The sequence below is a fragment of the Mauremys mutica genome, chromosome 2 (genome assembly GCF_020497125.1).
Source record: "Mauremys mutica isolate MM-2020 ecotype Southern chromosome 2, ASM2049712v1, whole genome shotgun sequence".
Lineage (NCBI taxonomy): Eukaryota > Metazoa > Chordata > Testudines > Geoemydidae > Mauremys > Mauremys mutica.
Genome location: NC_059073.1, coordinates 200,993,071 through 201,011,198, shown reverse-complemented (window position 1 = coordinate 201,011,198; position 18,128 = coordinate 200,993,071). Strand labels below are relative to the sequence as shown.

General features: G+C 40.0%; 1 protein-coding gene across 4 annotated transcripts in view; it reads left to right on the top strand.

Moving 5' to 3' along the window:
- SUGCT (succinyl-CoA:glutarate-CoA transferase) overlaps window positions 1-18,128 on the top strand; it is a 689,609-nt gene that overhangs the window by 489,520 nt on the left and 181,961 nt on the right. For 2 of the 4 annotated variants that reach the window (XM_045005016.1, XM_045005018.1), the window contains one exon: window positions 15,333-17,359. The exons of the other annotated variants lie outside the window; for them this stretch is intronic. In XM_045005016.1, coding sequence (XP_044860951.1) covers window positions 15,333-15,496 — 164 coding nt within the window. In that variant the 3' untranslated portion in view covers window positions 15,497-17,359. Of the gene's footprint in view, window positions 1-15,332; window positions 17,360-18,128 lie in introns of those variants that run through there. 4 annotated transcript variants of the gene reach the window in all.

The following is an 18,128-nucleotide window of genomic DNA, read 5'->3' as shown; positions in this document are numbered from 1 at the left end:
CGGTTAGGGGCAGGGGGTCCCAGGAGGGGGCAGTCAGGGGACAGCAGGGAGGGGGGTGTTGGATGGGGGTGGGGTCCCAGGGGGCGGTTAGGGGCAGGGGGTCCCAGGAGGGGGCAGTCAGGGGACAAGGAGCAGGGCGGGTTGGATGGGTCGGGAGTTCTGAGGGGGGCAGTCAGGGGGCGGGAAGTGGGAGGAGTGGTTAGGGGGCGGGAGGCAGGCTGTTTGGGGGTGGGGGCACAGGCTCCATACCATTTTGCAACCCCGATGTGGCCCTCTGGCCAAAAAATTTGCCTACCCCTGTGCTATATTGTCAAATGATGTTACCATAGACAAGGAGCTGATAAGTCATATCGACAAAGCCAGTTCATAATTTGGCAGAGTATCAGGCAGAGTCTGGAATCAACATGGTATTAAGTTTCAAACCAAGGTAAAAGTCTGTAAAGCAGTTGTGCTGTCCAACTTGTTGTATACATATGAGACCTGGACCTACTACGGGCATCACATTAAGCTTCAAGATAAGTTCCATTTACGACATCTGCATGCCATGCTGAGCAACAAATGGCAAGAAAAAGCTACCAATAATAAGGTTCTGGAATGTAGTCACTCCACAGGGATTGAAGCTATGCTTATCACATCACAGTTATGCTGAACTGATCATGTGTTGAGGATGGACAACACCAGAATCCAAAGCAGTTGCTGTATGGCGAACTTAAAGTGAGCAACTGCGTACAAGGGGGGACAGAAGAAATGCTTCATGGACACTGTGACAGGGTCTGACTCACCACTATGTTGCCTCCTAATGGCTGTCCCAGGGATTAGCTCTGTTAGCCAGTGCGCCTTCTTCTGGTGATGTCTCACCGCTGTCACTTCTGCTCCTGGATCTGTGTCATTCCAAAGACCATGAAGACCTCTTCAGGACACAGCCCTCCTGCTGTGCCACACTCTGTGCTCCCCCATTCCGGGGGAATGTAACACAGTCTGAAAATCCAGCCACTTGCTCAGTAGTGAGTGGGGGAGAAGGGGGAACTTGGGCCCACCCACTACTCCGGGTACCGGCCCAGGGACCCTGTAGATGGTAGCCACATGATGCTTGCCCTCCAACCTCTCAGTACCTTTCCCTGGGCCACTTCTCTGCAGCTCTAGCACCTTCTTCACCCTTTACCTCAGAGCCTCAGCATGCCAGTCTTAGCAGCCAGCCAGGAGCTCACTCTCACTCCCCGATCCTATCCAGCACTGCTCTCTCTGAGGTGCCAGCATTCTTCCTCCTGCAAGGCAGACAGTCCTCGTCCTTGAGCTCCAGGGAGCAACTGAAGCAGCTCTGTTCTGCAGCTCTTCTTATATGGGCCTGCCCAGCCCTCATTGGCTGCTCCTCGCAGCCCCTCTACTATTGGATGCTTTCTGCGCAGCCTCCCTAGGACTACATTAACCCCTTACAGGCCAATGTGGGGCCAGTGCTCCATCACAGACACACTGAAGCATAAATTGAAACAGTGCAACATTGACATCAATAACTGGGAATTATCAACAACAGATAGATCACACTGGCCAGCAGCAAACAGTGGAGTTACCCGGTTTGAGATTAACCACCCTATGGACCTTGAGGCAAAGAGGCCAAGTCATAAACAGCAGCAGACTCAGCATGCACAAATTGTAATTTCTTCCTTGGCATTAAGCTACCTATGCACTTCATGTGGAAAGGACTGTCACTTGCATATTGGCCTTTTTAGCTCACAAGATGTAATACTGTCATCAGCATTATCTTCAGTCACAGAAGACAACAAAAAAGCAAAAAGATGTACTAAGCCTAGTGTTAAGGCTCTATTTAGTTGTAAATCAACATATTTCAGTGGTTGTATCTACCAATGAGAATGCACCTTTCTTTAGACAATAACTTAAGTACAAATGGGAAAGTCGATTAACATTGATTATTTAAATCGAGGCTTTCTACTTGGTGATTTTAAATCAATCCACCCTGTATGGAAGAGTGAGCTCTGCTCAGTCAGATTCAGTTGTCTTGTTTGGACGTACAGTTTCAAGAATTTCCATGAAACTCATATTTGTATAGGTTGGCGGGTTGTCATTTACAGTGAAGACTTGCAATGACCAGAATTTTTTGGCTGCTATACAGATGAAGATTATAGCTGATTGAAAAAAATATGACTAAACTTTTTTCTGTCAGAAAATGCTGTTTCATCAACATTGAAATGTTTTATGGAAATGTATCAGTTTTGATTAAAATTTCTCAATGGGATCTCTAGATGTTACCGTAAAAGAAATAATAATGTCTAATCTAAACAAAAAGGAGAAGTTTTTTTTTTAATTTGATAAAAATCCCCAAACTTCCAGCTCATCTTCAAAAAAGGCAAAAATCCAATTTGTTTTTCCTTTGCAGGTCACTTTTAAGGAACAATTTCAAACAACTAACAGTGATTTTGTGTCACTTCTGGAATTAAATTATATTTAAAAAATGTGTATGTTTGTTGAAAGTTCTTTGACATAAAATCAATATACCAAAATCTGGCATTCACAGGAAATTACTTTGACATATTCTAACCAAAAGCAAGGAATATAGTTAATAACTGACTGTAATACGTTTATTTGCTACAACAGGCAAAACCCCTGACATTTCATTCAGAAAGGCCTTTCTCAAGGAGGAAAAATAAAGAACATAAAGGTGTTTATAAATTGATGACTATTGAAACAGTTCAGTGTTATTTATGGATGGTATCACAGTTCATACTGTATATAACTGCTGGTATTTCATGTCTGGTCGTGGTGTTATGGATGTCTTGAAACTTGTGTGATGGAGGCATCCAAAAAAGATCTGACCAGCTAGTCTGATAGCTTGTGTCCCGTGTCTGGCCATTACCAATGCTAGCTGCATCAGAACTCACGATTCACTTGTCTCTTTCAAGTAACACTGTGTTGTTAATTATGGATTCGGTCAGAGAGTGGGTTCCAACTCTAGGGTCAACAAAGAAAAAAGCCCAGAGCTGAGAATGAAAAAGAGACATGTTCTGGCACCCAAGCATAGTCTGGGTGAGTCTTCAGTATTCTAAGCTACTCTGGATGTTCTTCCACCTTGTCCCAACCAAATTTTTTTAATTAATCTATCATTCGTGGCTGAAAAGTGGATGATATGGCTATCCATTTGTTTGGGAGTCATTCCTGAGTGTGGAGAATGTGCCCAACATGGGTAAATTATTTGCACTGAGCATCTGTTCCTATTTATTTATTGTTTTTATTGTTTTTTTTTCAAATACAACAAATATACCAAAGTACAGGATTCATCATAATACATAATGTAAGTAAAGAGGGTTAGGATAAAGGGCAGGGAGGGAAGTGATATATCTATCTGGAGGAACTGCGTTAATCATAGACCTCTAAAAAATCTGCCAAAACTGCTTTGAATTTTTTTGGGCATGCCCTTTCTGCGGAATCCCAGTCGTCCATTGGCTGTGAGGTCAGCCATATCACAGAGCCAGTCATCAGTGTTTGGTGGAGAGCAACTTTTCCATTTTTTCAGGATTAATTTTTTAATGACCAAAGCTGCACGATGGAACCACATCGTCTTGTTACCAGGTAACCTCCATGTATCAGGAATATATCTAGGAACAAAACTTAGAGTAGAGGGCTTCAATTTAGCATCCAATATGAAATTGGTCCTTTGACCCACCTCATACCAAAATTCTTGATAAGGGACACGAAAGGCATTACATTTCCAAAAGTGGTCAGTGTTTATGAGGCCCACTGAAGCCTGTCCCTTACATAAAATGTTAAACCAAAATTTCAGAAATTCTTGGTCTTGAGACCACTACATAGGATTTAGGAATTTTTGTTAACAGTTTGATGAATTCATTCCAGTTGTGATATTGGACTTCCTATGGGTTCTTAATCTTGAGGATTTTAATTTCTGGTGCAAGCATGACTCGGGTTCATTTACTGAAAAGTGTTTCATCCTGCAAGATTGTTGTTTTGGAAATTATAAGCTGCTTTGTTTATAAGTTTATAATTTGTTTGGTCAAGGTTAAGTGTGAAGTTGAGGGACGTGTGGACAGAAATTATAGATACATGACACTTTTCACTGGGCTTTTGTTGTGGATACAGAGCTGAGACTGACCTTGTCAGTGTCTTAAATGCTGTGCTCACTCTGTGTGCAAGCAGAGTAATGAGGAAACTCTTGCAGTTGGTAGATTCTTCTGCAGATTTTGATACTCTAGCTCAGTGGTATTCAATTACATTTTCTGGGGGGTACAGATAAGGCAATGTCCAAATCTTGCAGGGCCAAAAGGCTGCCCAGGTGCTTGCTCTCTAGTGAAGGCACACCAATTCTTCACCTAGCTAGCAGAGATTGGCAATTTATGATTGGCTGATTTTTGAACGGCATACAGACTGCTAGTCCAATCAGGGACATGTTTGAGGATGCACTTCAGTTTATTTTCCTTCTGTTTACCATCATGCTATTTACAGGTAAAGTCTGTTTATCCAAATTCCAATTAATTGAAAATCCTCATTATCTGAATGAGCAGTATGTTCTCCCCATTCTCATTTGGGTAATCAGGATTTTCAGTCCCAAAGGTGGTGAGAGGGAGGGGAGTAGCTGCAGGAGACAGGAGCCTCCTTAGTACTGCTTGAGGGGGGAAAGATGGGAGGAAGAGGGGAGCAGTAGGGGAACTTGGAGAGGCCTACGGCAGCAAGGGGTCATTTCCCACCGAGTCCATCCTGTTCCTGCCCCTCCTGCCTGTACCCGGCTCCTGCTCCCAGCTGGAGTCTGCTGTAAGGACAGCCCTGCTACTTGGCTCCAGCTCTGACCAAGGACGCCCCCACTACTCAGCTCTGGCTCTGCCCCAGGCTCCTGGCAACTCCAGCTCCTGTGCTCTGCTGCCCAGTTCCAGCTGCATCGTCATCATGCTCTGACCCACATCTTAGCACCCCACCCCTATCCAGGCCAGCGCCTGCCAGGTTCAGAGGACACTCTGCAGTCAGGGCCCAGCAAGGGAAAGGGACCACCTGGCAAATGAGGCCTTCAATGAGGGCCTTCTGTTTGACCTGCTGGGTGTCACCTGTTCCTTTCTGCTCCCTGCCGGAGGCGCCATTGTAAGGGTGGCCTCACTTCCTGGCTCCATCTGGCCAGGGGCTCCTGGTGGCTCTGGCCCCTGTGCTCCCCTGCCATGCAGCCCTTTTCTCAGCCTGGCTGCAGAGCTTCCTCCGAGCCAGTAGGTGCCAGCCTGGGTGGGGGCTGGGGGAAAGCACTCAGAGATGGGTCAACTTGGGGATGGTGGAGCTGGGACCAGCAGAGAATGCAGGGGCTGGAGCCCAGGGTGAGCCAGAGCCGGGTAATGGGACCATCCTTATAGCAGAGCCCTTAGCAGGGAGCAGGATGGAACAGGTTGGTGGGCCAAACAGAAGGCCTGGTGCACCAAATCTGGCCCTCTCTTGCATTTGTCCTTATTGCTCAGTTAAATAATAACAAATAATCACAAACCTCAACCTAAACATTTTCCTGAGCTTGGCTGTCCCAGGCACTGATTTGCTTTGTTTCAAAGACACTCTGACTCCTCTTATGTCCTGGGTTGGAGTTAGTGGGACTCACCTTCCAACATGAGTTATTTGTTGAGTTGTGAAGTTATTTGTCTTAGTGCAAGGTTCTAAAACCTCAGATTAGGGTGATTCTGCCGAAGACCATGTGCAAGAACTGTACAATAGCTAGCATAATGAATATTCAGCCCAGGTATGGGCTACAGTCTGACAATATTTTTGAAGATGGTAAAAATCAGCCTTGACTGCTTTCCTGTGTAGTGTCATGGTGTTACAGGCCTGTCATGGAATTTTGTGTAGTGTTCCTCAAGCCTGTTTTGGCTTTGGTTCTCTTATATTTCTGTCAGGTTTGGGTCATCAATATTAAACGAAAGCAGTTATATATAGTATCATGATCATGGGCAGATGTTAGATACTGAAATGCAGTTAGGGTGACCAGAATAGGGACAGTCCCAATATTCAAAGCTTTGTCTTATATAGGCGCCTATTACCCCCAACCCCCGTCCCGATTTTTCACACTTGCTTTCTGGTCACCCTGAATTTTTTCAGGGTGATTTTTACCATCTTCAAAAATATTGTCAGACTGTAGCCCATACCTGGGCTGAATATTCATTATACTAGCTATTGTACAGTTCTTGCACATGGTCTGTTGTTGTGGCACTCTGCCTTTGTGCAACTGAGGTTGGACTGCTTCAATATGCTGTAACTTGGGCTGCAGAAAAACTCTGATACGGTGCCTGAGGCTGGTGCAAAATGCTACAGCATAGTTATTGGGAAGAAGCGAAGGTGATTCTGTTTATTAACTACTGTGTACTTTGCTCTGCATCTCTGAAGGGATTTCAGTTTAAGGAGTTAACTTTAACTTCTAATACGTGTAATAAATTGAGTCAGAATTATCTTACTGAGCTTCCAGCAGCCTATATAGTGTACCAACTCAGAATGCCGAAGGGTTTTATCTCTTGTTGCTTGCACTAATACAGGTAATTGGAGTGTTTGGTGCTCAAACTATGACTTGGACAGGTCTTATCTTTGCTTCTGCAGTCTTTCATCTCAGAAATGCCCTATGACAAATTCCAAGGAGTGCCACATATTTAACCTTTTTTTTTGAATAGCCACTTAATTTTAATTCTCTGAGGCCCTTTCTATTGCATGATGATGTTTCAGTGGTTTTATCTTATGTTTTAATGTGTCTGATGTGTCTTAACTTTATTGCTTTGTTTGGCGCCTGGAATTCTATGGCAGATAGGCGTCAAATAAATAGAATTTATTATGGTGATGTTGAGTTCAAGTACTGGGGAGGACTGTGAGACAGCTTAGTACTGTAGCTATCATCATTTTAACTGATATAAAGCTTGACTAATTGTTGCATTATTAAGCCTTGAAGATTAAGCAGTATCTGCAGTGTATATCTTAGCAATGTGCCAAGGAAGTCAAAATAAAGCCACTGTAGTGTAGAATTTCAGATGTAGTAAAATAAATGGGTAGTTTGTGTTTACTTGAGACTGAAAAATGTGGCACCTAAATCCTAATTTAAAAGAAAAAAAAGTCATATCTAAGCAACTGTTTTTTCTCCACTATTTTCTTCACGTGGTCTTTCCCATTTATTACACAATACTAATCCACTGAGGTGGAGTGGAGTGATTAGAGCCAAGGGCTTGGAGTCAGGATTCCTGTATTCTACCTGCAGCTCCCTTTTGGACCTCAGTCCAGTGTCCATACTACTGCATGGCACAGCAAACCACTAACACACCACCCATGGAAGCTGTATAACCTTGATCAAGGCAATTCACCTCTTTGTGTCTCAAGGGGTAGTAATCATTACCTCAGAGGTGAGTTGTGTTTAATTAACATTTGTATATTATTTGACTGGCTGATTTCTGGAATCGGGTTCTTTGAAGAGTTGGGAATGATGTCCACTAGGAGTCTAGGATTGCTAAGGCCTAATTCTGCAGCCTTTACCCACCCTTAACTGACACTGAAGTAAAGTGGAATTTTACATGAGGAAAGTACATGGGATCATTAATGATGGATCGTAGGTAGCCCCTGTGAATGGATGTAGCTAAATTTAGAACTATATAAAAATGAAATGCCATATGTCTAACGATATACCAAATAATAAATGATCAAGGAATGCATATATTTTATGATTACTGTGTAATTTTCTGTGCAGTGCTAGTCTGTAATGTAACTTTCTATAGAAGATACTGAGCTATATTAGTTTTCTATATACTGTACATTTGATTTCTACAAATTCTTAGATTACAATTTGACTGCACAGCAAAAGAGAATAGAAGTGTCTATTTACAAATTAGATTTAACAACCTCCCTTTTATCCTTAAAAATGCTATAACTTGGTATACAATTTAGAGTTGCTTATATCTGGCTTGGATTTAGAATTTCTGGTTTGGTACCAGTTTTCCTGAATTATTTTAGACTAATCTGCAGAATCACATGAAACTTTTAAGTGTATAATTTGTCTGTTTTTAGGTAAAATAAATGCATTTATATAATTTCTTGAAATCAGGCATGCAGCCACTTTTAAGAATAGCTCAGAAATGGGGCATTTTTTTGCACCAAAGACTACTGTTTTCATAAAAATCTTGTAGTATGATAACTAGACTGTGTCTGGGATTAAGGAATCCCTTTAAGCTCCTTTGTCATCAAACTGATTACTGTCTGTGTGTTCTCTGTTTCTACAGTGCCTAGCATGTTACATGACTGTGGCCACTTGGCACTATAGAAATAATAATAAAAACAACAAATATTATTTAATGTCAGTACTAGGGCTGTCAAGCGATTTAAAAAATTGTGTGATTAATTGTGCGGTTAAACAACAATAGAATACCATTTAGTTTAAATATTTTTTCATGTTTACTACATTTTAAAATGTATTAATTTCAATTAGAACACTGAATACAAAGTGTACAGTGCTCACTTTATTTTTTATTACAAATATTTGCTCTGTAAAAAAGAAAAAAAATCTATTTTTCAATTCACCTCATACAAGTACTGTAGTGCAATCTCTTTATCATGAAAATTGAACTTACAATTGTAGAATTATGTACAAAGAAACCTGTGTTCAAAAATAAAACAATGTAAAACTTTAGAGCCTATAAGTTCACTCAGTCCTACTTCTTGGTCAGCCAATCACTCAGACAAACAAGGTTGGTTACAATTTGCAGGAGATCATGCTGCCTGCTTCTTGTTTACAATGTCACCTGGAAGTAAGAACAGACGTTTGCATGCCACTGTTGTAGCTGGAGTTGCAAGATATTTATGTGCCAGATGAACTAACGATTCATATATCCGTTCATGCTTCAAATAGTATTCCAGAGGACGTGCTTCCATGCTGATGATGGGTTCTGCTTGATAACAGTCCAAAGCAGTGCGGACTGACGCATGTTCCTTTTCATCATCTGAGTCAGATGCTACCAGCAGAAGATTGATTTTCTTTTTTTGGGGGTTGGGTTCTGTAGTTTCCGCATCAGAGTGTTGCTCTTTTAAGACTTCTAAAAGCATGCTCCACACCTCGTACCTCACCTTGGGTCGAGTGCTGTAGCTATTTTTAGAAATCTGACATTGGTTCCTTCTTTGCGTTTTGTCAAATCTGTTATGAAAGTGTTCTTAAAACAAACATGTGCCGGGTCATCATCCGAGACTGCTATAACATGAAATAATTGGCAGAATGTGAGTAAAACAGAGCAGGATACATACAGTTCTCCCCCCAAGGAGTACAGTCACAAATGTTATTGACGCATTATTTTTTTAACGAGCATCATCAGCATGGAAGTATGTCCTTTGGACTGGAGGCTGAAGCATGAAGGGTCATATGAATATTTAGCATATGTGGCATGTAAACACTAGCTACAAAACCTTGCAACTCCGGCTACAAAAGTGCCACGCGAATGTCTGTTCTCACTTTCAGGTGACATTGTGAATAAGAAGCAGGCAGCAGTATCACCTGTCAATGTAAACAAACTTATTTTTCTTAGTGATTGGCATAATAAGAAGTAGGACTGAGTGGACTTGTAGGCGCTAAAGTTTTACACTGTTTTGTTTTTGAGTGCAGTTACGTAACCAAAAAAAAATCTGCATTTGTAAATTGCACTTTCTCAATAAGAGATTGCACTTCAGTACTTGTATCAGGTGAATTGAAAAATACTATTTCTTTTGTTTATCATTTTTATAGTACATATATTTGTAATAAAAAATAATAATATAAAGTGAGCACTGTGCACTTTGTATTCTGTGTTGTAATTGAAATCAATATCGAAAATGTAGAAAAATATCCAAAAATATTTAATAAATTTCAATTGGTATTCTATTGTTCTAAGTGCAATTAATCGTGATTAATTTTTTTAATTGCGATTCATTTTTTTGAGTTAATTGCATGAGTTAACTGCGATTAATTGACAGCCCTAGTCAGTACCCATTTTCTTTTCTTTCTTTATGGTTCTTATACAAAGCCCACTGATGTCAATGCAGACTACCACAGGTTAAAATATCATCAGTATTTACACAGCCAAAAAAACAAAGTGCAAACAGAAGACAATTAACTATGTAAGTCCTATGAGTGTTTTCAGATATTTGTTCATAAAGAAATTTGCAGTCATAAGGCATTTCTGCTATGTAAAAGTACAACGTAAAACTAGTATCTTCCTATGTTTCTCCATGTTTATTCAGAACAGAACTGTGACAAAAATAATTTTTTGCTATTTATAATTATTGCTGGTCAAAATTTGGAATTTCCTATCTGTGAGAAATTCTGACATTTAAAAGAAGGTTTTGTTTCGTTTCAGAATCAAACTAGCCATTTTGAAATTTCCAATATCAAAATTTTCCTGCTTCTTGTTTACAATGTCACCTGAAAGTGAGTACAGACATTCGCATGGCAATTTTGTAGCCGGTGTTGCAAGGTTTTGTAGCCGGCGTTTACATGCCACATATGCTAAACATTCATATGCCCCTTTATGCTTTGGCCACCAGTCCAGAGGACATGCTTCCATGCTGATGATGCTCATTGAAAAAATTTCCAATATCCAAATAGCTTCATTTAAGAAAAATCAAACAGTTTTGGTTTGCATCATTTCAAAAGAAAATCAATCAGCTGCCCTGACTTCTGTGAAGACCCCAGGTAGCCCTGACTCCTCTCTCTGGCTTGGATTCTCAGTGCTTTCAGGATCTTTGGTATGTCCTGCAGACCCCTGCTAGAGCCAAGGTATCTAGGCTCCTGGCTCTGCAACTGGGAACCTATAAGCCTTGGGGTCCCCAGCCGCAAGGCAGGCCACCTAGCAGGTATTCTCCAGAGCTGCGGACCCTGGAATCTCCAGGTTCTTCAACAGCCCACCAGGCAAACTGTAGGAAACTAGGCAGGTTTCTGACAGAAACTGTGTGGTAGGAAAAGTTCTGTTGGAATCTTTGCTTGTCTTTCATTGAACATTTGCCGAAATTGAAACGTTTCCTTGAAACATTTCAGGTTTGATGAATTGGCATGTTCTGTTTAAAAACAGTTTCTTTGGAAAATTCCTGACCAGTGCTCCTTGCCACTTGTGTTATCCCTACAGAACAGAGACGGATGGTATTCCTTCTTCAGTAAATTCTGTCGGACAGTTTATTATGTTCGTATTTTAGGGCCACTCAGCAACATCTCTGCACACCCTTTGCTGGCTTTGGGTTTTGAACAGGTGTCACCGACAGCAAAGATTTGTGTGTAGAACCTTTATTACTAGTGATGATGCACAGGAAGGACAGAACTCTGCTTGACTTTCAGCTCCAAGTTGAATTTGCAAGCTGGAAGATAGGATAAAAGTTTAGCTACTTGTCAACTGAGTACATTTGCCCTGAAAGTCAGTGAATAAATGTTACATTTTTTCTCCCTTTTTTTAATCCACTCTGATCCAAAAACACACTGTACAAAATGTCCTACTGGAAGTCATGGAAAGACAATAAATATGGAACCCCAATGTCATTTTTACAATCACTTTTCAGAGGAGAACTATACTTAGAATCTTAAGTAGTTATTCTTGCTATACTTATCAGAACATTTTGTATTTTCTGTGTTTATGGATGAGAGTAGATAAAATGGAAGGGAAAAATGCATGATTTATGTGGGGGCTAGAAAGGCCTTAGGGATGGATTTGGAGAAGGGTATACTTGCATGCAAACAATTATGTAGTTACTGAAACTCAAAGACTTATTTAAGGATCGATCATTTGGCTAACATCTGGAACCTGTAAGAAATTAAAAGCAGACATTGGTATGCAATATACTCTTCTCTCTGATCAAGCACATTAGATTAATATCACTTTGGGTTCTCTCTGGTTATCTTTCATGCCCACACATATAATCACTCTTCTCTTCCGTAAAATATCTTTCACCTGTTGCAGTTTATCACAATTAAGAGCCTAGTTTTGCAATGTGTAACCTAAATGGGCATTCCTATTCCACATTTTGACATTTAAATCAGCATGATTGCTTGTGAATGCTCTTTCGACGTGCCATAAAGCCAGTTTAGAGTTTGAGCCAGCATAAGATTTTCTAAAAATTATGATGATCATTTTCTAATATAAAAGCATGAGGCAATTCTATTTTAGACTTCATTATGGTGGCTAAATATGAATTAATCACTGGACTGTAATTTTACATTTAATATAGACAAACAGAGGATAGTCCCATCCAATAATATGGACTGGTGCTTCCAAAGGGCTACTCTCCCAAAGATGAGGAAACTGATGAACAAAATGGACTTGGAAGAAAAATCTAGAAAGAAAAATGTGAATTAAAATTGGGAGTTCTTTCAGACAACTGTATTAGATGGCCAAAAAGCCACAATTACACAGTCAAGAAAGAGGATAACTGTGGGTTAAAGTCCATCCTGATTTGGTGGAGAAGCGAAGGCAGCAATTAGCTACCATAACAAATGGAGAAAAGAGAACCAGATAACAATCAATATATACTAGAAGTAATGAAGTGTAAATAAATGATAAGGGAAGCTAAAGACATCAGGAAAAATTCATGACTATCAGGGTTAGGACAACAAGAAGGAGTTTTCTAAAGTATATTAGGAACAAAAAAAATCCTAACAACTGTAGAGGCTGATTACCAGATGAAGCTGGTAAAATAAGGAGGCAGAAAAGGCAGAAGTATTCAATAAATATTTCTACTCTAAATTTGGACAGAAGCAGGATGATATATTATTTTCACAAGAGGACGATGAAGTATTTTCCAGTCCATTAATAACTGAGGAGAAGTTAAATGGCATCTACTAGGAATAAACATTTTTTAATCAGTTGACACAAAAAATTGGCACTCAGGAATTCTAAAAGTGTTGGCTAAGGAGACGTCTGGCCTGCTGATGTTAGTTTTTGATAAATCTTGGAATACTGGGAAATTCCAGAAGACCAGAATAGTGATAAAGTTGTGCCAGTTATTTAAAAAGGCAAGCAGGACGAACCGTATAACTGCAGGCCTGTTAGTCTGACATCAATCCTGGGTTAAATAATGGAAAAGCTGATACAGGATACAGTTGATAAAAATTAAAGGAATATAATTAATGCCAGTCAACACGGTTTTATGGAAATTAGGTCTTGTCAAACATAGATATTATTCTTCAATGAGATTACAAGTTTGGTTAATAAAGGTAATGGCATAGACATAATATAATGTAAGATGTCTGATTAAAAATTAGCACTATGCAGTATCAATAAAATACACATTAAATGGATTAAGGACTGGCTAACCAACAGATCTCAAAAATTAGTTTTCAATGGGGAATCATCACCAAATGTGGATGTTTCTAGTGGGGTTCCGCAGGAATCAGTACTATACATGATGCAATTCAATGTTTTAATCAATAATCTGGAAGTAAATATAAAATAATTGCTGATGACATTTGTGGATGACACAATGATTGGAGAGTGTTAAATAACGATGAACACAGGCCAGTCATAAAGTGTGGTAAGTTGGGTCCATTCAAACAAAATGCCTTTTAATACAACCAAATGCAATATCATACATCTAGGAAGAAGGAACGCAGGCCACCCGCTATGAATGGGTGACTGTATCCTGGAAAATAGTGACTCTGAAAAGGATTTGGGGTTATAGGGGATACAACAACTCAACATGAGCTCCCAGTATGATGCTGTGGCAAAAACCTTGGGTGTATAAATAGGGAAGTAATGAGTAAGAGTGGGGAGTTGATTTTTACCTCTGTATACAGTATTAGTGAGACCAGTACTAGAATTCTGCATACAGTTCTGCTGTCCACATTTTAAAAAGTATGTTGATATTTTGGAAGGGTGCAGAAAAGAGCCACAAAAATGATTTGGAGAAAATGCCTTACAATGAGATATTTAAAGCACTCAATCTGTTGAGTTTATTAAAAAGAAGCATTATAGCTGAGCTGATTACAGTGTGTAATCAGGGCCATGGAGGAGGATGGCCCTGACTCCATACTCCACCGTGTAGGGGCATGTTGGAATAGTGCAGAGGCAGGAATGGGGCATGTTGGGAGCAAAAGATGGCAGGACTGGAGCATGACACACTCTGGCAAGCTCAGATGAGTGGAGCAGTGCATAGGCAACTCTTCATTTAGCACAAGTTAGAGCAGCCCTGTAACTGCTATACCTTATACTGGGGCTGGTTCAGACCCCAGCCGGCCCTAAGAGTTGGCAGAAAGGTGTCCTTATGCCAATTTCCTATCCCTCACACTTCCTTAAGATTTCACACTCAGTGCACTTAAGAATGAGTTCTTTCTGTTCAAAAAAAGTGAGGGGAAACTCATCAGAAAAATAGTGTCTAATTATTGTTTTTGAATAGTTTTCATAAATAAGTTTCACTCTGTCTTTCCTCTTTCTCATCCAAATGTTCCTTTCAGAACGAAGTCAAAAGGACCGAGTTTGGGGTGATAAATTGCTATGTGATTTTCTTTACATATCTAAATGGAGGCATTAGTATTACATGCAGAATAACAGAGAAGTAACTGTGAATGATGCAGCTTGTCAGCTGTTACGGTGATATAATACAGGATATGATTGTGAACAGAGGATGTCCTTTGGGAAGGCATCCCAAAAATCATTGTTGAATTTGGTAGTGAAGAAAAGTTTTGGATTGGCCGGTCTGGAAATTTATCATCCTTCATTTCTCCATAGAGTAGATACAGTGCTAGAAGTGCCATTGTACATTTCCCTGCAAATACACCTCAATTCAGGCCTCAGAGGGAGAGTGTCATTTGTTCTCCATGCCCTTTCAGTGTTGGCCTCTGTGCTGAGACTGCCAGTAAGTGTGCCAGTTGTTATTTGGGCATTTGTCCACGAGGAACTAAACTGAGAGCACCATTTCACTTCACAGTGGCCACCAACCAATCATCAGAGTAACGACTGAACCGAGAGTAGAAGTGAAAGGCTCTGGTATACCATTGCTAACTTCTGAAGTCATCCAGTTACCTTAGAATGGTGACACTTCAGGTGCAAGTGTTTTGGAGCCTCTCCCAACTCCCATTAAAATCAGTGGAAAACTCCCTTTGAGTTCAGTCATGAACAATTGGACTCAGCACTTAGTGAATTAATGTTGCATTCATGTGAATGACAGACAACTGGATTACGGGTGTGTCCTTTCAATGTGGAATTTGTTCGATAAACACAGATGTATTTTTAAAAGGTAAGCTTATTTTCAAATATAATATTTGTTGGATAACCATCACATAAAGCAACACAAAATAGTCCGACGTAGCATTAAATGCTAGCACGTGTTATCAGTCATTCAGATAATTTCTCCCTATGTCCATTCTTTTACAGGCCCAGCTGTCAGATACAGTGAATTCAGTGCATCAAAGCCCAAGCCTCCACCTCTTGTTGGACAGCACACTGTGGAGGTACTGAAGGGTGCACTGGGGTATGAGGACAAAGCCATCGAGGAACTTCTCGGGACTGGCGCAGTTGTTCAGCATGAAGTCAAGTGAAGAGCTTTAACTCTAATCTGTCATGCTGAGTTTATGTTGCTTGTTCTTCTCTTGGATCCCTTCATGTCTCCCAAGGAAATTCAAAGGAGGAGACATCATTTAATTCTTAATTTTCTTCCTTGTGTTTGGAATAGATCTAACACTGACATATCAACTAAAGCAATCTGGTATTTACTGCATGAAAGAAATGTTTTTTGGGGGTAAATGTTCCAATTACAGAATCCTATGTGGCGAATCATTTCCTATATTTTTATCTGGGGAATGTAATTCTTATCTTAATCATGATAATTGCCCAAATGTTTGTCCCCTGTGAAAAGAAGCAGATCCTTGAAACACTTGCATGCTGTGATCTCCATTTGCACATAAGCTACTTTTTAAAACAGTTTAGCATGAAATCAAAGTTGTGAGCAAATTGATGGCCCCTGTGATTGATTTTAAACAGAATTCTGAGTGCATGAGCTCTTTGTTAATCTCTAATTTAAAACATGGTTGAAGTGCCTATTGTAAAACTGACTTCTATTCCCATGTTCAGTTGTGTAAATATTTGCTTTACATTACATAGTATTGTTATGGCAATCCCGGAGTGTGTAGCAGAAATAAACCTCAACTGTTGCATTTTTCCAGTTACGTAAAAAGCATTTTCCAAACCCAGTTGAGAGTCAAAACATAAATGAATGGTACTGGTCTTTTGTGATTTTATTTGGTGAGGCTCTCTGTATTTTTAATTCGACATGGAGCCAAACCAGAACCACATAGCTGAACACCATGTTTGGAGGAAGTTTGGGTATGGCTCTGTGTGCTAGGGACTGCTCCACATCTCTTTAATGGCCATGAGCTCAATTCCATTTTACTAGGAGGGAAACTTAGATCTGAATCCAAATTTTTGGCTCAGGCCTATGTCTATAGTTAAAACAGAGCCAGATTCTACCAGCCTTGGTCAAATTCAGTGCAGTAAGGAGTAAGGTGTTACTATTATGAATTAGGGTGAAAGAATCTGGCCCATAATAAATACCAAGCAAGAGATTAAATAAAAGCCACTTCTTCTATACAAACCAATTTGGCAGTTCTTCAGCCACAGAAGAAATGCCATGCCTCAGTATCCAAGCATATAATTTACAACTAAAGAAAACTCTGCATGGGAAGGTTCTAAACTTTGTTGTGTGCATCAGTGGAGTGAGGCAATGCCATTTTATTCCTAGAACAAAATAAAACTAACTGAAACTGACATTCGGCAAATAATGTCCATATTTTTCCCGATGTATCGGAAACAGGCCTGGCATTATAACTAGCCTGTCACTTTGTTTCCACTTTAACAAACAACATCCTCTGTATTACATTTGAACTTCACAACTGTATATTACCTTCTGGGAACAAAAAACGTTATTACGTAACCAAGTTGAAATGCACATTGCTGTTGCTTGTTTTTGAAGCTCTGTGTTTTTGGTTCATTTGCTTGCTTGTTTTGTGTGTTTTGTTGTGTTCTCTCTTTTCAGATCTTCTCCTAATCATTTTTTTTTGTATTGCATTCCTGGCACCAGACCTAACATTTTGCTCATGTGTTAAAGGCATAAGGAGATTCTGGACTAGTGACTTCCTAAATAAATATAGAAATAAGTGTGCATTGAGAGCCAAATGAACAGGGAGACCATAGGGATAGAACTAGGATCTGGGGAAAGGGTTGCTAGGCATTACCCTGTAATCCACCTTTAATTCAAGAGGATCAGCCAGTTTACTGAGAGAAACAATGGTTTGAAGTGAGCTTCAGATAAAATGGATGATCTAGTACTAAACTGAGTTTTGTTTATTGCTGCAAACTATTTCACACTATCAAATCATGTTTACAAATAAATGTGTTGTTTTCACTTATTGAGGCCCATTCTTTTTCCTTTTTCTACGAACTGAATACATAAATAAGATACCATAAAATCACACTCAGTTTAGTTCAAGGCTTTCTAAAGGATCTTTTTCAGGGGTGTTCCAAGCTATGGAAAGAATTAAGTGCTAGATTCTCAGTTAGAACAAATTGGTGTAGCTCCATTGACATTAACAGTATAATGCTGATTTACATCAGCTTAGGATCTGGCCCATTAACGTCAATGTATGTGTTCCAATGTGCCCACACAGTTTCTCTTTGCTCCCCTCTTAAGTGTTTTCCCCACCAATATTTTGACATTCAGATACCAGAGGAGATAACCTGAGGCATGATTTTGCCTCACTCGCAGTAGTCAGTTCAACAAGTAATCCTGTTACTGCTGCTTATTGTGAGAGAAATCACAGGAGGTTCTTTAAAAAAATAGACTGCAACTAACTATCTACACTTTTGAAGACCAGAAAACTTGATGTGGCTAAAAGTCTTTACGTAGTTGGAAGTCTAGGAGCCTACAAAGCTCCCATAAACCTCAGAGGTCTTCTCCTACAACTCTTGTGCTCACACTTGCAGGATCTGGCCCCAGGGTTTTATGTTGTCTGAAGTCCCATCAGACAATTGCCTTGATATTGCCCAAGCATATCAGTCACTGGAGTAGCAACATTTTCTTTTAAAAGACCCCAAAAATACACTCAGATTATTTATGAAAACACACTGCATTCTTCCCAGCAATCCTCAAATATATGCACCTCTGAGTAGAAATCA